A 26,555-nucleotide genomic window follows, 5' to 3' on the forward strand; every position below is an offset into this window, starting at 1 on the left:
ACTTCAGTGGAGGTTTTTAAACACAGGTTGGATGGCCATCTGCCTGGGATTATTTAACTGTGATTCCACGGGGGTTGGATTAGATGGGCTTTGCAGTCCCTTCCAATGCTACCCTGTTATGGTACTATGATAAAAAAAAAACTTTGTTATTTTCTAACAATGCAAGTCCTAGTGATTGCAACCGGGAAAGTCTACCCTGTAACAGAAAAAAAAAACCACAAGCCAAACACTGCAGGCTATGCATGCGAAAGAGTTCCAGTAGGCAATTGGGTTCATTTTTCCAAAACTTCATCCACGTGTGGTGTTTATGTGTGTGTGTGTTTGTTTGTGTGTGATTCAAAGAGGGGAGCTGTTTCTCTTTGAGTGCCCATCGACTCTCAGTCTGAGCATGTACATCCGTCTGCTGCAGTCCGGCTAGCTTCTTTGCAAGTGGCTGTGCATTGCTTGGGCAATCGTGGTGATCTCAAAAAGCCTTCAGTCCCGTTTCCCTGATGACACACACCAGTCAGTCAAATACGCCTTTGTGGCAAGGCCTGCTACACTTCTCTGGAGTCCCTTTCCACACACACACACACACACACACAGAGAGAGAGAGAGAGAGAGAGAGAGAGAGAGAGAGAGAGAGAGAGATCCCAGGAGGTCATGATTGCATTCCGCGTGCATGAGGAGGCAGGCATGATCTCATCCCCAACTGAAGAACAGTGTCTGGCCTGCCGGCTTTGCAAGTGAGTCGCCACAAGAACAGTTTCCAAGCATTGTGTCATGTGCATCCTCACGCAGTCAGCAGCACATGCGGACAGATTCCCAAATGTGTTTATGTGGATGGAAGTGCCGCTAAACCATCTAGGGCTTCCCGATAGGAAAGATTAGGAATGAACTCTCGGGTCTCAAACAGGGTCCAGATCTTTGCTTCTGGGTGCCTAAGCAAGCATTTGATCCCAAACAGGCAAAACTGAGGCTGTAGCAAACAGAATGCTTAGAATAATAATAATAATAATAATAATAATAATAATAATAATAAGAAGAAGAAGAAGAAGAAGAAGAAGAAGAAGAAGAAGAAGAAGAAGAACAACAACAACAACAACAACAACAACAACAACAACAACAACAACAATTTATTATTTCTACCCCACCCACTCTGGGCTGCTCCCAATCAAAACACAATACAGCATTAAACGTTAAAAAACTTCCCTAAACAGGGCTGCCTTCAGATGTCTTTTAAAAGTAGGGTAGTTGTTTATTTCTTTGACATCTGGTGGGAGGGCGTTCCACAGGGCAGGCGCCACTACCAAGAAGGCCCTCTGCCTGGTTCCCTGTAACCTCGCTTCTCTAGTGAGGGAACTGCCAGAAGGCCCTCGGCGATGGACCTCAGTGTCCGGGCTGAACGATGGGGGTGGAGATGCTCCTTCTGCCAAACAGCTCTTATTGTCAGAAAGTTCTTCCTGATGTTTAGTCGGAATCTCCTTTCTTGTAACTTGAATCCATTGTTCGGGTCCTACCCTCTGAAGCAGGGGAAAGCAAACAAATGAATCCTGGGAATGAAGGGTGCATGGAAATGCGGCTCTGTGAGTAAAAAACTACAGTCCCCATCATGCAGTTTAAATGACCATTGGGCGTGCTTTAAATATATTTATAGTAAGAGCTGTTTGACAGTGGAACAGATGCCCTCAGAAGGTTGTGGACTCTCCTTCCTTGGAGGTGTTTAAGCAGAGGTTGGATGGCCATCTGTCAGGGATTCTTTAGCTGGGGTTCCTGCTTTGTAGGGGGTCTACAAGTCTACTATTCTGTGATTATAATATCGTAGAAGCTCAGTGCAGAGAATCTACAGCCACTGACATTCTTTGCATACTAAATGTCCTGCAGGACACTGTGTGTGAAGCTCTGTCAAACGTGGAAATCCATTGCCCAATGTGAGAGCCAGTGTGGTGTAGTGGTTAAGAGCGGTGGACTCATAATCTGGTGAACCGGGTTCGCGTCCCTGCTCCTCCACATGCAGCTGCTGGGTGACCTTGGGCTAGTCACACTTCTCTGAAGTCTCTCACCTCACAGAGTGTTTGTTGTGGGAGAGGAAGGGAAAGGAGAATGTTAGCCGCTTTCAGACTCCTTAGGGTAGTGAGAAAGCCGGATATCAAACCCAAACTCCTCTTCTTATTCCAAACCCCCAAGAAGGGTAGCGTATGCTCCTCCTGGCAGAGGCGGGCTGCTTCTGGGGTGAGCCCAGCCTCTGCTAATGGATGCCCTGGCAGGGCTTCTTGCGCGCTGAATGGCAGGCTGTTACCTTGAAAAATGAGCTCTCCCGAGCTTGCCTCTTGTTGCTACAAACGAACGCTTCCCATTGATTAGCACAAGCCTTGTAAGTGTCTAATTTATCAATCAGCCAGCGCGGTGGGAGTGTGTGTAAACCAAGATTTCAAAAATTATGTCATCTGTCAATTGACTGGGGAATGTTATTGTTGTGTGGGCTTGGCGCGGAGGGCCCTCACTCAGACGAGGAATGAAATGGAGGTGAATTGAATCACCTCCCACTGTGGCCGGCGGCCCAAGGCTATCGCTGGCCTTCAGGGTACAGGACCCTGAGCCTGCTGAAATGGGAGGTAAGCCCAGGATATTCTCCCCTGGAAACCTGCTGAGATGAGCAAGAGCTCTCCTTGTGCATAAGACATTCCTAGTGGGTTGCATCCATGGGGATGTCCCCAATACGCGAAGGCTCTCCCACTTCTTCTCAACTGTGCCAGGTCTGGCGTCATTACTTGGAATGGTCAGGCAGATGCCTGGGCCCACAATGCTGATGCCAGTCTCTATTTTTCTTTTAGATTAAACTTTTTTAAAAAAATCTCTCTTTTTTATGATACGGCACACTGAAAAGAAGCACCAGGCGAAGTGGCTGAACTTGCCTCCATTCAGCTTAATTCCCCAGTTATGTTTCAGGGCCCTGGCAGAGGCCCGAGAGAGATTCTGGAGAAACCAGGGGCTTTTTGTGCTGGCTTCGTAGAACTCAACAGGGAATGGGATTGGACCAGAATTAGAATCAGAATTAGTTGGCTGTGCCTGTCAATGGCTCTGGTTCCTCTCCTGGGCTCTGGCGCCACCTACTGTCAATCTCCCTGCCATCTGCCCTACCAGTCCCGATTCACATCATTTGCCATTGCCTCTTTGGCAAAGTGCTTTCCGAGAGAGGACGGGACTGTGCTGTGCATGGTCTGCTACAGGGGAGACAAATGTCCCTCACCCTGTATGCATCGCCCAAAAGGCAGTGAAAAGTTTTGTGAAGAAAGAGCTGCATTTTAGTTCAGTCCTTTGGACAGACCAGAACAGGCATGTCCATTTGTCAAACAAAGCACTGTCTAGATACGAAATAATAATGCTAATAGTTTAGTTTATTAATTCACATTCTGTCTTTGGCGACTCCCAGTAGAGAAAACAAGAACATTGTGGGGGGAAAGGCATCCAGATAAATAAATTGCTTCAGACTGAAATATTTCAAGGAGGCAGTGGTTCTAAAAAAACACACAATTTTTTCATAGTGTCTGAAAGCTGACAGTCTTGGGGTCTAGGGAGGCTTTTACATAATTTGGGCACCACAACTGAAAAGGCCCTGTGCCTCAGTGTCTCTCTCATGCATGCTGCTGATGGCAGGGGGACACAGAGAAGGGTCTTAGTGATGGGGGGGAGCAGTATACTTTTACATAGACTCAAGTACAGTATATTACATCTTCAGGAGAGGTTTATTTGAATGGTGGCTCTATGATTATGGACATGCCAAACATTAGACATACGCGCAGTGCCTTCTTGGTGGTGGCTCCCCAGTTATAGGACACTTTGTCCAGAGAGGCTCACCTGTTGCTTATGCTTTGGCTACAAGTGACAGCCAAAAAATAAAAAAAGAAAAAGACACTTTCCATGCTAGGTGAGGACATTATTATTATTATTATTATTATTATTATTATTATTATTATTATTTCTGCAGAACTTTGAACAACTAGGGTTTAAAAAATGCTTTTTCAGTTTTTAAACTATTTTGTTTTCCTCGCTGGCTAGGTTATGGCTCTGTTTTCATGTTGCCTTATGATGGTTATATGCCGGCTGCTGTGATCGGTCCCTTTCTGCATAGATTGTTTCAGCTTTGGGCTGTGGTCGCGTTTTGTGGTTTGCACAGTTGTGAGCCACCCAGAGGACGTTGTTGATCGGCTGGCATCCGGTGAGGACGTGGAGAGGGAGGTCCTCTGTACTGCTGCTTCTACCTTAGGTGTTTCCAGGAATGCAATGACCTCCTTGAACTTTCTCCCTGTGTGAGTCCATGTGTGTGCAATCTATACAGTGTACCGGAAAGGATCAGCAGTGCTCCAGCCCTTTGATTTACACAGAGGCCTTGCTTTGACCTAATTTTGCATCTCGGTTGGGTTTCCGGCTTAACAAAGGGGTCACCGGGCGATGCTTTCCTTGGATTACAACCTACATCTTTGCCAATAGCAGAGCTTCCCAGGTGTCCTGCTAGCCTCCTCTCCAGCTGCCGCCTTGCGCTGGGATTAGAATGAGATGTGTGTGCTGCTAATATGGATTTTTAAAACATTGACTTGCTTTCTTCTTTAGTTGTGGAGAAAGAAAGGAAGTTGGCCAGCAAGCCTGTCTGTGTGTGTGTGTGTGGGGGGTCAGCACCACTGAGCACTAGATGATAACTTGAGACACCCCAAGGACCCTCCATTCTGGTGCATTCGGGAGGATTTGCACTTATGACGGAATCAGGCTGGTTGTGTGCAATCTCGATTTCAAACCAGTCTTTGCCGGCAAAATATTCAAGGCCAAAATACTGCTTCATTTCTAGTTGGTGCATGCCCCAGAGCTTCTTGCTGAAATCCTGCAACTTTCTACACCACAAATTTCTTTTTGGTGTGTTTTTGTGTGCTTTTGTCTCGCTTCTGTTGTGCTATTAGTGCAAAAATACCCCTCCAAGCAAGGGACCCGGGTGGCGCTGTGGTCTACACCGCAGAGCCTAGGGATTGCCGATCAGAAGGTGGGCAGATCAAATCCCTGCGACGGGGTGAGCTCCCGTTGCTCGGTCCCTGCTCCTGCCCACCTAGCAGTTCGAAAGCACGTCAAAGTGCAAGTAGATACCTTCTGGCAGGAAGGTAAACGGCGTTTCCGTGCGCTGCTCTGGTTTCGCCAGAAGCGGCTTAGTCATGCTGGCCACATGACCCAGAAGCTGTACGCCAGTTCCCTTGGCCAGTAAATTGAGATGAGCGCCGCAACCCCAGAGTCGTCCGCGACTGGACATAATGGTCAGGGGTCCCTTTACCTTTACCTTTTACCCCTCCAAGCAGCAATGATGCTGTAACGTCGGGGAAGCGTCACAGAACAACGAATGAAGCAGAAAAATGTGTGCATGGTCCAGTATCGATCCACCACCAATGCACTATTATTGCATCAGTGAGATATTGGGAAATACACCCACAGAAAAGCAAAAGAAGAAGTGGTGGACTCTCCTTCGTTGGAGGTTTTTAAACAGAGGTTGGGTGACCATCTGTCATGGATGCTTTAGCTGTGATTCCTGGGATTGGACCAGATGACCCCTTGGGTCCCCTTCAAGCCTAAAATTCTGTGAATTCATAACTGACACCCCTCTATTTGAGGAAGGGGGAAGTTGGTTAAAAATGGCACTCCCTCACCAACTTTGGTGTAAAGGTCTTTGATTCAATCTAATGTTGTTTAGTCATTTTGTCGTGTCCGACTCTTCGTGACCCCATGGACCAGAGCACCCCAGACACTCCTGTCTTCCACTGCCTCCCGCAGTTTCATCAGATTCATGTTGGTAGCTTCAAGAACACTGTCCAACCATCTCATCCTCTGTCGTCCCCTTCTCCTTGTGCCCTCCATCTTTCCCAACATCAGGGTCTTTTCCAGGGTCTTTGTCCATGGAGTTTTCTTGGCAGGGATACTGAAGTGGCTTGCCAGTTCCTGCTCCAGGTCACATTTAGTCAAAACTCTCTACTAAGGCTTGTCCATCTTGGGTGGCCCTGCACAGCATAGCTCATAGCATCTCTGAGTTATTCAAGCCCCTTCGCCACGACAAGGCAGTGATCCATGAAGGAGATTCAATCTATTAGGCTCTTCCTATATTCTTATTCCTGCCCTCTATAAAGCCATAAATATATTGAAGGCAAGGAGCAGGAGGCAAACACACACTGCCCAGCACTGGAGGCCACATCGTGCATCTGGGGCAAGTGGTGATGGGGCTCAAATCCAATTCACTTTTAAAGGGAAACATGTGTAATTACAAAAACCATTGGAGATCTAAAGCAATTTTGCAATTCCAGTCCTCCAGCTATGTGATGTATACCAAAAAATAATAATCCATTTACAATGTTAAAGCATGCATAAAAATGCACGTATTTGTGAAAATAACATAAAAAGCAATTTGCAAACTGCATATAAAAATATTTACATTAGAAGATATTTCACTAAAATCCTGATTAATCTTCGTGTGGGATTATTATTATTATTATTATTAGTATTATTAGTATTATTATTGCAGACTTACAAAGAAATGCTTAGAACTGACCGTGAGCTTTGAAAAACTCTAACTGAAATTCAGCCTTAGGACCTGCTAGGAAGCAACAGGTTTGAGACCTGCTCTGTAAACCGGGAGTGGGGGACCTGGGATAGCTCAGTCGGTAGAGCACAGGATTCCTAATCTCAGGGTGGCAGGTTCGAACCTCACATTGGGCAAGAAATTCCCGCATTTCAGGGGGTGGACCAGATGACCCTTAGCCTCCCTAACCACTGTGCAGTTCTATAATTCTATGAACCTGTGGCCTTTCTGATGCTTTTGGGCTCCATCCCATCAGCCCCAGCTAGCCAGGGTTGGTGGGAACCAACGTTTCCGGGGTCACAGGTTCCTTTGCCCTTACTATAAAGCAAGCATAGGCAATCTCGGCCCTCCAGATGTTATGGAACTACAACCCCCATCATCCCTAACTAACAGGACCAGTGGTCAGGGATGATGGGAATTGTAGTCTCAAAACACCTGGAGGGCCGAGTTGGCCTCTGCCTGCTATAAAGCCTTCCTCCTCTCAGCAGCAGCTGCAGTTCTAGCCCAGACACTACCTGGGATTTGGGGCGAGAATCCTGAATCTTCCTTGGCAGCGATCTTCACTTTGCAGAGTTTGCAAATCGCCCTTGCGGCTGCCTCCTGCAAGAGAAGACGCAGCCCGAGTTTTTATTGCCAATTGATTGGCTGTTAGCAGACATTAGACAAATTAGAGCAGGCCATTAAGCCTGGACGGAGGAGAGTAAATGAGCGAAAGATGGTGCCGTCTCTTCCAATGATCCCCCCCCCGCTTGCCTCCTGCTGGTTGCCTCCCTCCCCCCCAACCCCCCGATCAGCAGGATCAATAAAGCGACATCATGTAGCCTGGATCAATGGAACAGCTGGAATGCCTCACATATATAACGGCCTCGGTGTTAGATCACATGCTCAGGACCTGCTTCCTCTCTCCACCTTGGGAACGGCAACCAGCAAAGAGTTACTGCCCGTCCTTTGGGGGACATTAGATTCATAAACTAGGGGAGGGAAACCGATATTGGAAAAGCAATAAGGCATTAGGGAGGCATCTCTTCAGTCGTAATGCTCTGGCCGGCTTGCACTCAGGGCAGCCTGGATTAATGTGCTGAGCCCCAGGCCTAGTTGCGCCTTGCCGAAACGGAGCTTTCAGCCGCTTTAATCCGATAGATTAATTTGGAAAGGCCTGTAGGAAGGGAATAAGGCCCGGGGCTTTGGGCAGAGATGGGGAGGCAAGCACAATGGGCAGTGTTGCCAGGCTCTTGGAGTGGACCTTGTTTACTTTCTTTATTCGTTTTAGATACTTAAAAGTCCCATCCCACTTCATTCCAGCGGCGGGAGAGCTGGGAAGCGGAGCTCGCTCCATCAGCTGTGATGTGAGAAGACAGCTCCATCAGGGACTTCCTGGCCCTGAACTGTGCCAGCTGGTCATTCCTCTATGATTCTATGACGCGGGTGGCACTGTGGGTTATTGATAAGAAATACATTGGAAAACAAACATAAACAACTCCCAGCAGTGTTCTCCACATCAGTTTGTGCTCTTTTTCATCAGCACGTGGAAAAACCCATCAGCATCTCTCCTAACGTGCCCATTTTTAATGAATTTCCCCTTGGCTAATATACATATTTTTACAGTTTCCCTTAATATACTGCACTGGCATGTTATTTAGAGGACATTTAGATGACATTTAGAGGACATCTGAAGGCAGCCCTGTTTAGGGAAGCTTTTAATGTGTGATATTTTAATGTATTTTGATTTTTGTTGGAAGCCGCCCAGAGTGGCTGGGGAAATCCAGCCAGATGGGCGGGGTATAAATAATAATAATAATAATAATAATAATAATAATAATAATAATAATTTTCACTAATATATGCATTTTATGCACACTTTACCCCAATACATGCATTTATTTATTTATTTATTTATTGTACCCTAACACATTATTTTGCCGGGGAACTGCACTGCAAAATTCAGAGAAGCACACATTTCGAAAGGATGGCTGTGTTTTGGTCGGCGTATTGCATTGGGAAGCGTGACTTAGCTAGTTCTGACTTTGCATGCAAAACGAATCGGGATATCTCGCCTGCCCCATCTATAGCTACAACCCTTCATTCTCCCTGGCCGTTGGCCATGATGACAGCAGGTGTCGGCCGCTGCCGTCTCAAGCTCCAGGAAGTCTTCCCCCAGAGGATTGCCCCTATCACCCCAGAGCTCCTGGTATTTCCCCTGCCTTGATCTTGTGCTGCCTGCCGCCGGCTTAGGCTAGCCTAGCGAGGAATATCCTTTGGCCAGGCTAGGGAGGGGTGGATGGCGAAGGCGCCTGCACCTTTAAAGATTAATGGTATTGTTTGCTCATTAAGGAGATCATTCAGGGCCAGGCTGAAGCTGGAAGGCTCGAACGCAAGCATCTGTTTGCTACTGGGAGAGGATATTAATTGTCTTGATACTTCAGTGGGTATAAATGCGATAGCCAGCCCCAGATACCATCCGAACAAACAAACAAACAGCTGCCAGCAGGATCCCTCTGATGGCTGACCTTTGCAGAGTGTTTTTAATAGCAACCTTCCTGGCAGAATAGAAATGCATTTCGGGGGGGCTCTGGGGAGGTGGAATTAATGTCCTTACGTCAGGATCCTTCAGGGCTGCCAGATTGGCTTAGGGGCGGGGCTTTGGAAGCGGAGGCTGGTTGCAGGGTGGATTTGATTTAAATCAAATCGATTTAAATCACGGTTTAAATCATGATTTAAATCACTAGTCAGCAAGACTTGATTTAAATCTTTCTTTCTTCCTTTACAGAAAGACTCGTTCTTGCTGGTATGATCTTAATATTTATAGCCGTATGAAGGTTTCATTTTTGGAATAATAAATTTTCAGAGTGGTTTTTGCAGCTATATCAAAAAATTACTGATTTGGTTATATTATTAGAAATACATGGACAGATCATTGTGAATCTAGGGTGAGGTTTAATAAGTTAACTGTTTATATTTGGACAACTTTTCTGCTGTACTTTTTTCTGATGCAAAAACTTTATTGATTAAAACACAATACATCCAATACATTCTCACATTAACTTTATTGGAAGGAGGAAAATAATCATTTCCTTAATAACTATTTAAACAATTTATTTAACTAAAACAGTAACATTCTAGCATATGTATCCATGTTTGTTAACTGATGGGGTTAAAACATAAAAAAACTTAGACTGAGTTTTAGCACACATGAAAAACTTAAAGCAAATCCTTATTTCCTGATGAATAGCTTTTGGACTATAATGTAACATAAATAGAAGACTATATTTAGAAAGATTTTTTCATCCAAAAGAATTTTATTTTAAAAATCCATTTTAATTTTTTTTAAAAAAATCCGATTTATTTATTTTTTAAATCCAATTTTAATTAATTTATATTTTTAAAAAAATCATTGATTTTTATTCACCCTGGCTGGTTGACTCTATGTGAGTGACTGAGGCTGAAGACTAAGACTAAGGTTGGAAGGTTCAGGACAGATAACAAGAAGCCCTTCTTTACACAGCGCATGGTTAAACTGTGAAACTCGTTCCTGCAGGAGGCAGTAATGGCCACCGAACTGAATGGAGGGGTGGGCTGTTGTGGCTACCAGCTACGGTGGCTGTGCTCTGTTGCCACAGTTGGGGTCAGCAAAAATAAGAAAAAAATAGCGACCATTTAAGACTTTTGAAAAGTTCAAGTAACATTAAACTAAAAACATTGAAGTTCAACATCAACTTTCTAAACATCTGGGTATGGTTATTTAAATGAGGTTTGATTGTATTGCTATAAATTTATATTTGTAAAACCAAATAAAAATTATGTCAAAATGAATGAATGAATGAACGAGGTTTTTAGCAGGTGTTTTAGTTTTCTGTACGTTTTAAATTGTGGTTGCCGTCCCTTTAGTGGTCATTTTATTGGTTTATCTTTTTTTGTAAACTGCTCTGAGGTCCCGTCCCCCTGCCTACACTCAAGTGGTATATAAATTTTATGAAATAAATAATTCAATTTCCTATCTTGGACTCCTTGGCTGCAAGTGTCCATCATTTTTTTTGTGGAAGGGGGGGGGCTTTAGGGGTAAGAATAGGAAGGCTTAATTCCTGCAACAGTTCCCCTCACTTTATAAGCGTTTGTTGTCCTCCTTAGGACTAGAAAAAGACCCAGGTTCAAATTTCCACGCAGCCGCAAAGCTCAATTGATGAGCTGGGTCATTCGCCATCTCTTCAGCCTAACCTACCTCACAAGATTGTTGTGCAGTGTAAGGTCCTTGGTTAGTTGCTCATGAGTAACCAGGCGAAACTACAATCTTTCCTTTAGTAGTTTTATTGTGCATACTATGTACAGTGCAGAGCTAATAAGTTCATGTCTGTATCAAACGGCGGCAGAATCCGGGAATGGCCCCTTCCGGTTCTGACCCCAATAAAAGAGGTTCGGTATACAAAATCCCCACCTTCCATCCTTTGGTTTCACCCCTCGACGCCTTTGGGGCGGCAGAAATTGTGTGCCTCCTTCATTGCCCCTGGGGCTAGGGGAGTGCAGGGTCTCTCCGACGTCCCCAGAGCCTCAACCCTCCGTCTCCTGAGACCCATGCCCCTCCCCGCTAGAAACCTCTCTGCTCCCTCCGCTGCTAGAGGAGGTGCTGCTGGTCAGGTGGGGCCGGGGCTCTCTGTAGCATCCCGAGAGCCCTTCCACCACCTTGCACTGCGCCGGGGACAGTTCCCTGACATGCAGGTTAAGATCGGAGTGGGAGGCAGATCTGCGCATGCCACCCTGATCTCGTCGGAGGAAGGACAGGAACAGAACGTAATAAAATAATGGGATGGATTTTAGAACAAACGCAGAGAAACCTTTCGCTCCCAGAGGGCGAAATAACTAACACACGAGTGTGACTTTGGATGCGCAAGTTTTGCCCTTTATATGGTTCCTTTGCCTTATCTCTCCCTTTTTTTGGATTTTGCAGATCCGTGTCGATGGACCCATCAGAGGTGCCCTCGAGTATGAGATTGTCCAGGTGGTGGATACCGGCCCAATCTTGCGGGACATGGATTTTTCCGTGGATCACAAGCATCTGTACCTCATGTCTGATAAGCAGGTGAGTGGCATGGCTAGCGTTTGCCTTTAACCCCAGGACTAATTGTCTGCTCGTTTTTCTTCTCCAATTAGAGGGTCTTGTGGACAGGCACAGCCTCTTCCGTTTAGCAAACTCTGGATCGTGTTTCACAGTGGGATTTCGTCTTGTTTTGCTCTGACCTTAAAGAGGCAATAAGGAACCAGCACTGCTACTGAGGCCATATAATACCTGTTCCGCTTCTGTGTGAAATCGGTCTTTGGAACTCCCTGCCTATTGATATCAGGTAGGCACCTTCACGGGACTCTTCTTGGTGCCTGCCAAAAACATTTTTATTTAGGCAGGCCTACCCAGATACTTAGAACGCTGATGTGCCTTTAGTTTATTCCTCATTTTAGCGGGTTTTTTAAAGTGTTTTAATTGTTTTTACTCACAATTTTATTATTTTCATAGAATGGACTTTTCCCCATTCAAGTGGTATATAAATGTCATTAAATGAATGAATGGCAGATGCAGAGGTGTTCAGCAGGTAACAAGAAGAGTACAGTGAAACTGCCTCCCTGGTGTCAATGGGCAGGGAGTTCCAAAGTTCAGGTGCTGCCACACACAAAGACTGATTTCTTGCAAATGCAGAACACATATTATGTGGTGCCTTGAACGGTGCCGGTTCTGTGGATCATAGTGGTCTTCAGTTTAGCTCTTTGCACACCAGTAACAATTTTTTTTATTAAAAAAAATGAAAGCCTCGTGGAAACTCATCAGCATTTTAGTGGATAAATAAAATAACAGCTTCAACTTTGATTTATGGTGGAAAGTGCTATGATTTGCCATCTTGTTGCAACTATCAAACTTTCATTTTCAACTTTTCGGGGAGAAGGAAGCCCAGCCTCAAATGTGATGTCCATCTGAACAGCCTGCTCTTATGTGTGTTTACTTGGTAGTACACCCGCTCTGTTTCATGGGACTTACTCCTAGGTAGGAGCAGGTGGGGCTCATCAACCTGGAAAGGTAGCCCTTCTAGGTGAAGGAAAACTCTGATCCTAAACCTTCGCTGGCTTGGGGCTACAACCATTCATGAGAAAGCATTCGGTGGTGAGAGAGGTCGGGGTTGGCGTGGGGCGTGATTGTTCTTTTGTGGTTGGCTGTGCACCACCAAAGGAGCACAAGCGAACGACAGAGAACCTGCACAGACAACGCTGACACCAAACCCTACACATATTAAGTAAAACAGAAACATCGTCACCCTACCCCACCCATCTCCCCATCCCACCCACCTCTCTCCCCCTTCTCTTCCTAATGTCTCAACAACAACAACCGATTTGTAAAAATGTTATATGGAAAAATACGAAAGAGACATTGCATTACCTTTGTAAATCAAGAAAATCTTTAATTAAGATATTTTTAAAAAAAAGAAAAAGAAAGCATTCGGGAGTAAACCCCGAGGGTAAACCCATACTGGCTGCCTTGCAGAACGTATTGGGGAGAAGGCTAAGGATTAAACCCTACACAAATCCAGAGAGGAGTCCCTAAGACAGTTGGAGGGAGCCTTGTACGCCTCCTTCCAGCAACTCCTGCAGCCAAGCTGGTGCCAAACGTCTTCCTCTGCTTTCCTTTGGACCACATCTGTGAGGCCGAGAGGGGGGTCTTGTCGTCTGGGCAACCTCGGACCTCCATATGCACCGCTCAGGCCTGCAACCCTGGGGAGGTCATTCCAGTGCTGCTAACGCAGTAAAAGCAACATGGGAGGTGGCAGTTATGAGTTACTGGCCTCTGCAGCCACAGCGGGCGCTGTGATTCTGCAGTGGTTCGACTTCACCCCTAGAGGCGCACTCCATTGTCTCTAGAGACAGGGGGATGCCAGCAACTCGCAGGTAGGGGTACACAGAATTGCAGCAAACATTTTGTGCCCTGTACGCTCATCCTCTCCCTGTGGTGCGTTTTCTCTTCCTCTCCCTCTCACCAAACTTTCTCTCCCTCTCTCGCCCCCCCTCTCTCGTTCTCCTCTTTTAAATAGTTCAGAACAAATGAAATGGAACGGGTGGATTAGTGCTGTCAGTGGCATGTTGCAAATGAGAGTCAATGGCATGATCCCAAGCCCACCGGTTGTAGACCAGAGTTCTAGAGCCATGGTTCCCAAACTGGATGGTACCACACCCTACGGGTGCTGATAATACGGGTGCTAAGAGGCACTGAGGCAGCAGGGGCCGCTGGAGGCGTAAATGACTTTCAGAATTTGCAGACCTGGTATTCTTTGAAAACCTGGTTCATCAGTTCTGTGGAATGAATTGAATTAAATAGTTTTCATTGGGTTTTGAACAGATGTGCAGTTAACTGTTCCTGCTTTGAATTTTACTGTGGTGTTGTCTTCCTTAGTGCACCATGCAAACTATTATTTTGAGTAATAGTGTAAGAGGGCACTAGGGGTGAGTTCAGTGCCAGATTTACGTATAAGCTAAACAAGCTATAGCTTAGGGCCCCACTCTCTTGCCCCCCCAATTAAAAGTATTTCACTATTAATATACTTCTTCTTGGGGACGTGGGTGGCGCTGTGGTCTAAACCACAGAGCCTAGGGCTTGCCGATCGGAAGGTCGGCGGTTCGAATCCCTGTGACGGGGTGAGTCCCTGTTGTTCGGTCCCAGCTCTTGCCCACCTAGCAGTTCAAAAGCACGTCCGGTGCAAGTAGATAAATAGGTACCGCTCTGGCGGGAAGGTAAATGGCATTTCCGTGTGCTGCTCTGGTTCGCCAGAAGCGGCTTAGTCATGCTGGCCACATGACCTGGAAGCTGTCTGTGGACAAACGTCAGCTCTCTTGGCCTATAGAGCGAGATGAGCTCTGCAACCTCAGAGTTGTCCACAACTGGACCTAATGGTCAGAGATACCTCAACCTTATACTTCTTCTTAATTGTATTTCAGTTCAACAATTACTTTGATAAAATACATATTTTGTTGTGTGCAAATGGCTTTAGATACCTATCAGGTCCATAAATTACCATATAGCATATATTCAACACAAAAAACAGCAACAATTTGTGGTTGACAAAAGTGCAGCTGGGCACATAAAGGGCCCCATTACCTTCAGTTGCTTAGGGCCTCATCAAACCTAAATCCGGCCCTCAATTTTGGAACCAACGGGGAAGTGGCCTGAAAAGGTTTGGGAACCACCGGGCGAGAATATTAGTGTTTGTCCCATAGGTACTTACCATGTTCTTTCGAGGGCGCCTGTTATTACCTCGTCCTTCTCCGCCACGAATATTCATATACCAAATATAATCTGTATAGGAAAGAGAGGTGTCCTTTTTTCCATTCATCTTCATTAGCTACTAAGCCATAAGCTATAACTCATGGGCTGTGAGGGCAGTGGCGACAAAGGACAGATTGCTTCTTCTTCTTCTTCTACCTTTCTCTCTCTCTTTTTTATGGGCCACGTTTTGCATAAATGACAATCTTATCACTGCTACTTTCTGCTTCCTGTCACTATCAATCCTCCTTTTGTTACCTGAGCTTTAGATGGGGGGGAGGATAAACGAGATGAGATTCTGGCACAACCATTTGTTAAAACCCAGGTTTTCCCCCAACTGCAATATAAAGTTTGTCAGATTTTTTTGGAGCAATGTGGGTGCATGGATGAGGAGAGCTGAATCTGCCTTCCTTCTTGGGGAAAGGCCACGGTTCTGTGGCATAGCAGCTGCCTTGCATGCAGAAGGTCTCGGGTTCAGCCCACCGGCACCTCCAGGTAGGGCTGGGAGAGACTGCCAGTCAGTGTAGGCAATACAGACTTTGATGGTCCAATGGCCTGTGTCAGTGTTAGTGAGTGTCCACAGGCCTTCTCTGTAGGGCAAAGGTAAAACACACTATTCAGGGTGATTGCTCAGTCATATAAGGATTCGTAGGTAGGGATCCTGGGAATTTTGGCCATTTCACATCAGGGAAAGATTTGCTGAAGTCATGTGTAACAAATCGGCCCTAAGTTGAGGGATTTTCAGAAACCCACAGTGTTTTATGAGTTAATGGGCACCCCAGTTTGAGTGGCAGATATCTCATGGGAGGCGGGACATTCTGCTCTTTAAAAGGAGGGAGCCGCCATTAGAGAGAGAGGAGTGGTGAATGGAAGAAGGAGGGTGTGGGGCCAGGATAGTGGTGGGTAGGTATGGGTAGGTTAGGGTAGGTTGAAGATGTGTATATGATGCTGAAAGAAAGAGTTTACACTGTTATGAAACTAAGCTTATAAACGATTGCATTACTGAAACCATTATGTTCTGAAAGAAATAAAGACTTCTTATTGTTGAGCTAAGAAAATATCATCGTTCATTTGGTCCAGCGAGTTATGTATGCTCATGAGGAGGTGAACTCAGGGAAAGGACAAAACTGACCTGCAGGGTGATAGTTTGTGTCTTGGAGTTCCCTCAGGAGGGGCTAGCGGGCGGAAACCCTGGTATTGCCACAGAGTTGCTAAGAGGGCTCAGCTAACTGATATAGTGAGGGATCTAATGAAAGAAAGACCCTGAACTGTAGGCAAAGAAGAGTTTAACCCCTGAAGCCCAGAGCGGAGGATATAACCGGCCACGGCCGGTGGACAGGAAAACTCCCGTTACTAAGAGATCCCCAGATTATAAATAAAAGGGGATTGACATCACAGACGGACCTCAGAGGGACAGGTGGGGTGGATTAAAATTTGACCCAGAACACCTGATTAGAAATTCACTTAGTAACAAGGGGGGAGTGTGAAGTGGAGGTTCGTCGCATCATGGATTGCCGGAAATGGTGTTTTGTGTTGGGCTTGGACCAATCAACCAATGAAACGGCCTCGGTCCTGTACACCTGAAGGAGCATCTCCACCCCCATCGTTCAGCCCGGACACTGAGATCCAGCGCCAAGGGCCTTCTGGCAGTTCCCTCACTGCGAGAGGTGAGGTTACAGGGAACCAGACAGAGGGCCTTTTCGGTAGTGGCGCCCTCCCATCAGATGTCTAGGAAATAAGCAGCTATCCTATTTTTAAGAGACATCTGAAGACAGCCCTGTTTAGGGATGTTCAACTAAGGGCCAGGGCCTTCTCAGTACTGGCCCCGACTTGGTGGAACGGTCTATCACAAGAGACCAGGGCCCTGCGGGATTTGGCATCTTTCCGCAGGGCCTGCAAGACGGAGCTATTCCAGCTGGCCTTTGGGTTGGTTTTAGTTTAACCCTGATGTTTCATTCTTTTGGTGTGATTGGTGGGCTACTTAAAAATGAGGCTGCAGTCTAAATTAAATTTTAAATTGTATTTTAATCAGTATTTTAATGAATTGTTTTATGTTTTTATTGTGATTTTATTGGTGTTTGCCGCTCTGAGCCCGGTTTGGCGGGGAAGGGCAGGGTAAAAGAATTATTATTATTATTATTATTATTATTATTATTATTATTATTATTATTAAATATTTAATGCTGTATTGTTTTAACATTCATTTGGGAGCCACCCAGAGTGGTTGGGGAAGCTCAGCCAGATGGGCGGGGTACAAATAATAAATTATTATTATTATTATTATTCCTATGTTTGTAGCTTTATGAAAGGCTTGTATATACGCCAGCTTGTCCCATGCTTCCTAGGTTTTTCATTTGCCCTGCACTTTCCCCAGGAAAACCAGCTGTTCACTGCTGAATCAGATCAAATCCTTAGAATCAAATCAGTCAATCATTAGAAAACCCGGTTGATTTTTGTTCCAATTCAGCAGTAAACAGCAAGTTTTCCCGGTGGAAGTGCGGACAAGTCCTAGTTGTGTTATGTATTTGCAGCCCCAAAACTCTGACTGAGCTGGTGGGTCTTTTTTTCTTTTTTGGAAATAGACGATCTTGGTAATCGCAAAGCGTATTATCCCAGACACTCGTAATTCATCCTGTGGTCATCCTGTTTCCCAAACCCAACTCAGTATATGTAACAAATATATACTGGACTGCTGCGTTTGGAATACCAAGATGTCAGTTGAAAGGGGCGTGTAGTCGTGTGGGTTCTTTGGTTATTCTAATTTAGGCTCTACAGCCTTTCCTTAAAAAAAATAAAAAAAAATATCAGTATTACATATCCTACCCAATTGTTACTCCTGGGGCTTCTTCAAGTTATGATGATCAGCTTGGATGCAGTTAAGAAAGGTCTCTTTGTCTAAACATGCCTGCAGGTTTAGGAGCAACGGCATCGAGAGATGAGATGAGATGAGATGTGGTTTGGTGAGTTGGTCAGAGGCATGGCAAGATCAGCGTGTGCTTGGAGGCTATTAATAAGGGGGAGAGCAGACCATCACGCCCTTTGGAAGCTTGTCACAAATTCTCCTCCACAAATTTTGACATTAAATATTCTCTGCACACTCAAATATTTGCTTTATATTTCCAAGTGTTGAAATATATCAGTTCAACATTCGGGGATATTTCATTCCAGCATTTGATGTTTGACAGCATTTAGTAGTTAACCATGTCTTGGCATTTAGTGTTTTATTGCATGAAGCGGCTGAAACAACTGATATTCAGTGCTATTTAAAACCCGACTGTCTTTGATGATTACGGTGCAATGCTGCTCCTGCAGTTTCTGCTTTATTCATTTATTTGCCCACCAACAGCATTTGTATGTTGACTATTCAAATTTGTATATTCCTGTATTGCAGGGGGTTGGCTGGGGCAACCCAGATGGGCAGGGTATAAGTAAAAATTATTATTATTATTATTATTATTATTATTATTATTATTATTATATCTCTCGAGGTCCTTTCAGACTCTATGATTCTATGACTAATAACTAACATACTCTGAGTGGTACATTTTTTTTTAAAAAAACTATTTTTATTTTTTTAAAAAAAAACAAGCAGAAAACAAGCAAACGCAGTAAAATTGAACCTACATGCAGCAAACCATATAGACAGCATTGAAAGATCTGAAGGATTTTAAATGCCTATGAAAATTGTTGTTGTTCAGTCGTTCAGTCGTGTCCGACTCTTTGTGACCCCATGGACCAGAGCACGCCAGGCACCCCTATCCTCCACTGCCTCCCGCAGTTTGGCCAAACTCATGCTAGTCACTTCGAGAACACTGTCCAACCATCTCATCCTCTGTCGTCCCCTTCTCCTTGTGCCCTCCATCTTTCCCAACATCAGGGTCTTTTCCAGGGAGTCTTCTCTTCTCATGAGGTGACCAAAGTATTGGAGCCTCAGCTTCAGGATCTGCCCTTCCAGTATTGTACCATTAAATAGGTACAATAAGGGCCATAATTTAGATGCCAGGCAAGTCTCTTTAGGGAGGGGATTTCAGGAACCGGGGAACGACCATTGAAAAGGCTCTCTCCCTCTCTTGAGCAGCCAGCCATCTCACGTCTTGTGGTGGAGGCACCCAGAGAAGATGACCTTTGGATCAGGGGATGTGTTTATGGCACTAGCGGGTTTTCCAGGTTGTGTGAGAAAGTTGCTCCCTCGCATCTTCAGCAGCCAGTAACAGGGACTTTTCTATTTTTTTAAAGGCATCAGCGACTACTGTGCACCTAGGATCCTCCAGCCATTGTATGTAGCATTTTGCCTGGTTTTGATATTTGACATGCAATTAAATTTAGTATCCATCAGTTCCTGAAATCTCCCGTGAGAGATTGTCAAGATAGTTAGAAGATGCCAGTAGCTCTAATGTGCTCCGATTTTGTATTCTGAGATTTATATATATATATATAAAAATCATTTCACCGCAAATTCAAATAGTCACACTGATGTCACTATAAATAGATACATAGATAGATAGACAGATAGACTGATAAATAAGTAAGTAAATAGAATGGGAAACTGGAAATATCGGTGCTTCTCAAATCTGCGAATATGTTTTTGATTCCCATCTCAAGTCAACTGTGGTGCAGAATCTCAATTATATTTGCACAGAGCACACCCAGTTCTCTCTATTTAAGTGGGACAGCTCTGTTTATTTCTGCTATATATGTTGGTTGCATTACTACTCCCGTTTTGATCTGGGAGCTATTTTGCGGCGCGCTTTCAAAAATGGTTAATATACAGATTAAGAATAAAACAGCAGCCTTTCCTCAAATTTCTCCAGCCTTTCCCCAAACATCTATGGAGGCAGAATCTTAGTTTAGGGAAAGGCTGGAGAAATTTGAGGGGATCCCCTCAGTTAGTTTGCTGGGATCCCCTCAGTTCTGTCGAATAATTGTTCTGTGGTTCTGACAGCTGTCCAGCTCTCCTTGGATTGTGTATTCCGAGAGCAATTCTGCAGTTTTGAATGCTGGAATGGGATTCTGCGAATTTCATAGAATCATAGAGTTGGAAAAGACCACAAGGGCCATCCAGTCCAACCCCCTGCCAAGCAGGAAACACCATCAAAGCATTCCTGACAGATGGCTGTCAAGCCTCTGCTTAAAGACCTCCAAAGAAGGAGACTCCACCACACTCCTTGGCAGCAAATTCCACTGCCGAACAGCTCTCACTGTCAGGAAGTTCTTCCTAATGTTTAGGTGGAATCTTCTTTCTTGTAGTTTGAATCCATTGCCCCGTATCCACTTCTCTGGAGCAGCAGAAAACAACCTTTCACCCTCCTCCATATGACATCCTTTGATATATTTGAACATGGCTATCATATCACCCCTCAACCTCTCTTCTCCAGGCTAAATATACCCAGCTCCCTAAGCTGTTCCTCATAAGGCATCATTTCCAGGCCTTTGACCATTTTGGTTGCCCTCTTCTGGACACATTCCAGCTTGTCAGTATCCTTCTTGAACTGTGGTGCCCAGAACTGGACACAGTATTCCAGGTGAGGTCTGACCAGAGCGGAATACAGTGGTACTATTACCTCCCTTGATCTAGACGCTATACTCCTATTGATGCAGCCCAGAATTGCATTGGCTTTTTTTTTTTTAACAAAATGGGTGGGCAAATAAGTGGAGGATAAAGAAATACACAAAACAGTGATCACTCACAGTGTTTAAAAACTGTATAGATATTTATTTCAAAGGATATTTCTGAAGTTACACTATTTGATTGTTTGATTTTCTCCCTCCCTCCCCACTTCCTACATCACATGAAATCCGATTGTTTCAGAACCAAGCAGATTGGCCATCTTATTTCAGTGCTGCGAGAGCTCACTGCAGCAAGGACAGTTCAAGAATCCACCCCACCCCCCCTTTTTTTTTTCATTGTTGAGGAAATTAGTAACAAATCAGGAAAATCTTCATCCCTCCATCCCGGATCTGGCAAGGGTGGGTGGGGAAGGAGAGGGAGCCCTGCAGAAAGGAAATTTAAGAAGCCGATGATTACATATGAATCCTGGAAGCTCAGTAATCCCAGACTTGGTTAAACAGCTGTCTCCTCTAATTCCACTGACAGCCAGACCCCCTTCTCCTGGAGACCTCCCATTTTCCAGGTCATTTCCAAGCACTGGTTTGTTAACCGATTTCCCCCCCTCCAGATTTGCTATTACTCTGTCCAATTCTGGCAGCAACCAATACCAACAATCAGCTGGGGAAGTGCAAATCTAATCTAAGCACCTCGCGGAGGGGAGCAGTGAGGGCGGGGGGTCTTTTCCCATCTAAGGCTCTGCGTGGCTTCAGAAGAGCTCTGGTACGTGCTGAAAATGAATTTTTTGAGCCAATGCTCAAGGGAAATGAAATGGAGCAAAGGAAAAGTAGACATATATACCATAAAGGTAACCCCTTCCCTGAATGTAAAAAAAAAAAAAAAATGCAAGAGAAAGTATTGAGGATAGCGGCCAGATTCCCTAGAAGACAAGGGATCTGTCATGCTTTTATAATTCTTCAGAAAGTTTGGTGGTGTTATCCACATCCTTTCTTTTAATGGGAAATGCAACTTTCTTCACTTCTATAGCATTGATGGAGGAATTGTGTTAGCTGCCTTGAGCATGTCAATGGAGAAGAGATTACAGCTTACGTTCAAGTAAATTCTACTCATAGTAGAACTTGGTCAGACCACATGTGGAATACTGTGTCCAGTTCTGGGCACCACAATTTAAGAAGGATAATGGCAAGCTGGAACGTGTGCAGAGGAGAGCAACCAAGATGATCAAGGGTTTAGAAACTAAGCCTTATGAGGTACAGTTGAAGGAGCTGGGTATGTTTAGCCTGAAAAAGAGGAGAGTGAGAGGAGATATGAGGGCCACCTTCAAATATCTAAAGGGCTGTCACATGGAGGACAGAGCAAGCTTGTTTTCTCCTTTTCCGAAACGTAGGACTTGAACCCATGGAACACAAGGAGATTCCAATTAAGCACCAGGAAGAACTTTCCAACAGTAAAAGCTGTTGGACAGTGGAATCGACTCCCTCAGGAAGTGGTGGACTCTACGTCATTGGAGATTTTAAATCAGAGGTTGGGTGGCCATCTGTCACGGATGCTTTTGTTGAGATTCCTGCATTGCAGGGGAGACTAGAGGACCTTTGGGGTCCTTTCCAACTATACAGTTCTATGATTCTACGATTCTGTAGTAGAGCCACTGAAATTAATGCCCATTAATGTCAACAGTTCTGCTCTGAGTAGGGCTAACCTTGTATTTGACCATAACTAGCTAACAAATATCCAACTGGGTGCTGTTGAGAAAGTCAGTATAGATGGACCTTGTCTGATCCAGTGAGGATATTCACAAAACACACTTGAGCATTCAAACATTCAATAATAATCATGTGAGGTAGGAGAGTGGGGTTATATGTGCCCATCATGCACTGACCCCCCACATCCCACATCCCACATAGACCTTCCTCCAACACTTCATGCACATTTGAGAAGATGGCAACAGTGCTCAGGTTTCCAGCCTATGCATATTGACAGACTTCCCTTCTGCAGCCAAGCCTTCAATGCACAGACAGTGATGGCAGGTGGCAATCATGGAGTATCATGGAAACAGGGCAAGTTGAGAGCAGACCCAGTCTCCAGTGGCTGTGTATTTTGAATCATCAGATAGGGCTTTATTCATCTGTTCCCCCCTCCCCCAAACAAAATGGTTTCCTTTGATCAGAGGAACAATTTTGATCAAAGAAAAAGAAAGGAGTCTGGGGGACAAGAAAGAATTCCAGGGATTAATTCAGAGCTTTATGCCTTCTGCAGAGATGGGACCTCGATCGCATCCGTTTCTAAAGGCTCTGTCATAGGATATTCCAATGAAGGTACAATGGCCATTTCCTTTGTCCTCTTCCTTACCACCACCACCACAACATACATGGCACTTTTTTCTTTTCTTAAAGGTTTTTTTTTTTTTTTTGATTCAGGCCATTAACTTCTAGGCTGGTCATTATGAACTGCTTGGCAGTGACTGATTGCTCGGGGCTTTCTCGCTTAGGAAAATGTGGAACTGATTGCTTGCCTGACCCCATTTGACCCCTGGAATTTGGAGTTCAACCTGGGCTTTAGGAATAATAAACTCATATAATTAGCAGAGAAAACCGCTTGTGATGGAGGGGGAGGTGGTGTAATTGATTGGAAACAGCAGTCAGTCATACTCAATCTGACTCAACACCAGCCAAGGGGGTCCCAGTTTGCTGGAGAATAATCTGATGTGCACCCCCCCCCATTCTCCCCACCTAAAAACACTAGCACTGCCTCTGAAATTCCACTCAGTGGAAAATCCAGTACAAATGTGAAGGTTGCTTCTTAGGTAAAAGCTCTGAGGAGTTTTGTTGAAAGGCAGGAGTTTTAATCAGATTCACAGAATTTATCAGCTAGGTATTTTCTGTATTCTCATTTTGGGTCATTTCTTCCTGGTCCAAATAAGGTGCTCAGTTCTGCGTGCACATACTATTTCCTACTTCTGTGTAGACCTTCCACACAGTGCCGTGCTACAGTTCTACTGCATGGCAGATAATGAGTTTATGTGCTTGAGTTCATATTCCATTGTTTCCTAGAAGCTCATTAATTAAATACGTGTGTGTGTGTGTGTGTGTGTGTGTGTGTGATCTTTCCTCTTTAACCACTGTGTATACTTCCTTCCAAAGGTTCTACACCACTCCTAAAATGTGTTTTGGTATTTAGAAAGTTGGCTCAAAAAATATATGTATCCTAACACTCTCTGCAGCTCCCTTTGAGAGATGTTCCTCAGATGTGATCTGCACAACCCAGGAACTGAGCCCCAGTGTCATCATGAGGTTGAAAGCTCGCCTTAGCCTAGCAGCTAAGAGACTGAACTGGAAAGATTTTTTCCCATTGTGAAACCCACCAGCCATTGGCTGAGATGCAATGACATCACAGAATGTTCATGAAAGTGTCAAAAGCAAAGGAGAAGTCATGGAATGAAGGCAAAGTGTAGCATCTTTTGACTAGGGGGATAAAGAAAAAGAAAACTCGCTTCAGAGTTCAGTGTAAGAAGGAGCTGTATATTTGTTGATGGGACATGAATAAAAACGAGAGAGGGAGAAGAAAGCAACACGATCTGGTTTTCATGTAATTATTTGAAACAAAAGCTGGAAGTCCCTGGTATTTTAAAACAGATTGCACAGAGTCTCTGCTTACGTAAGACCTCGTATCGTTTTATCTGAGTCCTGTAGTCATAATGCATCCATTGGCCGCTGTAAATGGATTGGGCTACAGATATATAGCCATCAGCCTTTGGTCCACCCAGCCGAGTGTCCAGAGGGACAGGGGGCTGTCTGGATGTCGGCGGCAGCCTCATCTGCTACTCAACCGCACACATTTCCATTACCCTAATGCGTCCGAAAATGGGCCTGGAAACTGACGAGGTGCTATTTGGATAATGGAGTGATTGAGATAATAGAATTAGAATTGTATTTGGAGGGTGGATGGGAGATGTCATGTCCCGTCATTCCGGGGCTTCTCTTGATGGCTTATTTCCCCACATCCGCACAGGTCAAGGCAGGTCACTGAAGCAGAGCAGTGAGGGAGCGCCATAATTGCTGTGTGATCAGACTTCGGCACACATGGACAGGTTGGGAAATGGGCAGCTCACTCGTTACTTGTTTATGGCCATGCTCAAATGCAGGAGAGTGGGCAAGAGATGTCACTGAGATTCATATACCTGGGCAGAGGAATATACTCTTGTAGGTTTGGCTAAAGTCCTTAGTCCCTTCTAATTCTTGTGGCCCTGTATCCAGTGAGGGTTTCTGAACCAGCCAGCCAGCATTCTTTGCAAGGCAATGGCCTTAGCCAGTGTGCTGGGCCCAAGGGTTTGTCCATGAAGCGAGGTCCAAGTCCAGTCCTGGGTCTAGGGTTCCAAAGGAGGTCAGTCCGGCGGGGAGCGAGGCAGGGAGCAGGTCAAGGTCCAAGGCAGGTTCAGGCACAAGGTTGCAAGTTGAGCACACGCTTGCAACTAAGTTGCTCACGCAACTTGGGCTGGGTCTGGCTGGCTTTTATCTGGCCCTATGCTTAGGGCGGTCCCGATCCTCCGGAGACTGGCCTCTCCTCCGGGCCTGGAGGCGAGCACTCCTCCTGCAGACACTTAACTCCCTTTGCCTCTCTGCCCTGAGCCTCTGTAGCTCAGGAGAGGCTGGTGGGTTACTGGACCCAGGGGATGCCTCAGCTTCCTCTGAAGAGGCTGGGAGTGGAGCACCTGCAGGCAATGGGTCCTCCCTCCCATCAGGAGCCAGAGCAGACTCTGCTGATGCCTGCACCTGGGGATCCAGCACAGGTGGGGATCCTTCAGGCTCAAGCCCTGGCCCCGGCTCAGCTGGTTCTGGAGGCGGGGAATCCTGTGCAGGCTGGGATCCCTCAGGTTCAGCATCAGAGTCTGACTCCCAGGCCATCACAGCCAGCTGCTTAAGTGTAATAGAATCATAGAGTTGGAAGAGACCACAAGGGCCATCCAGTCCAACCCCCTGCCAAGCAGGAAACACCCTCAAAGCATTCCTGACAGATGGCTGTCAAGCCTCCACTTAAAGACCTCCAAAGAAGGAGACTCCACCACACTCCTTGGCAGCAAATTCCACTGTCCAACAGCTCTCACTGTCAGGAAGTTCTTCCTAATGTTTAGGTGGAATCTTCTTCCTTGTAGTTTGAATCCATTGCCCCGTGTCCGCTTCTCTGGAGCAGCAGAAAACAACCTTTCACCCTCCTCTATATGATATCCTTTTATATATTATAAAAGAGGATATATATTTATATCCTCTATATGACATCCTTTTATATATCCTCTTTGACATCCCAAAAGAATCAGCCAGGTTGCAAGAGACACAACTTAAAGCCACCCTCCACACCTAGCTGCTACGTAGGCAAACATTGGCCGGAGTAGTGTGCGAGAGCTGATCTGGAAGCAGGCTTGAGAGCACCCCATAAAGTGCATTGCAGAAGTCAAGTCTGCATGTGACTAGGATGCGGGTAGCCAAGACAGTGTTGTGCCTCTCTAGGCCTGTATTTAGGGATAAGCCTTGTTAGGCTTGAGAGTTACTTCTGAGATGACAGCACTGCAAGAGAGTCAATTCTGAAGTGGGCAAGTGCAGAGTTTTACCGTCAATGAAGTGGTGATGGGGAAAGACACAGGTGAACGACAGGTGTGCTGTGCTCTGCACAAGATCCAAAAATGAAAACAGGACAGCGAAGGATGCCTAATTCTTTAGTTCTACTACAGAAACAATGTTGGGTACTACAGAACTCCAAAATCCAGACAGATTTATTGAGGAAGAATCTTTCAAGGGATATGAGTCATAATGGCTATGTTGTCCCTTATCAAAGGCAGCATGCCTCTGAATACCAGTTTCTAGGTATCACAAGTGGGGAAAACACTGTTACACTCAAATCCAGCTTGTGAGTTTTTCCATAGGCATCTGACTGGCCTATGAGAACAGGATGCTGGACTAGATAGATGACCTTTGTCTCGATCCAGCAGAAATCTTCCCAATGTTCATGGGATCATAGGGGATTGCAAGGAAGAACTGGTTTTCAAAGTTGGGTTGAGAAATAAGTAGTTTTCCAACTTTGGGTGAAATAGCTCACAACCCAATCCTGGGAGAGCTCACCAGAGG

The 26,555-nt window shown here is 45.3% G+C and overlaps 1 protein-coding gene across 1 annotated transcript in view; it reads left to right on the plus strand.

Moving 5' to 3' along the window:
- Positions 1-26,555, plus strand: part of PLXNA4 (plexin A4) — a 535,577-nt gene that overhangs the window by 250,797 nt on the left and 258,225 nt on the right. Inside the window, 1 exon segment of the mRNA XM_033162012.1 lies at positions 11,526-11,657. Coding sequence (XP_033017903.1) covers positions 11,526-11,657 — 132 coding nt within the window.

Source organism: Lacerta agilis, chromosome 10 (genome assembly GCF_009819535.1).
Source record: "Lacerta agilis isolate rLacAgi1 chromosome 10, rLacAgi1.pri, whole genome shotgun sequence".
Lineage (NCBI taxonomy): Eukaryota > Metazoa > Chordata > Lepidosauria > Squamata > Lacertidae > Lacerta > Lacerta agilis.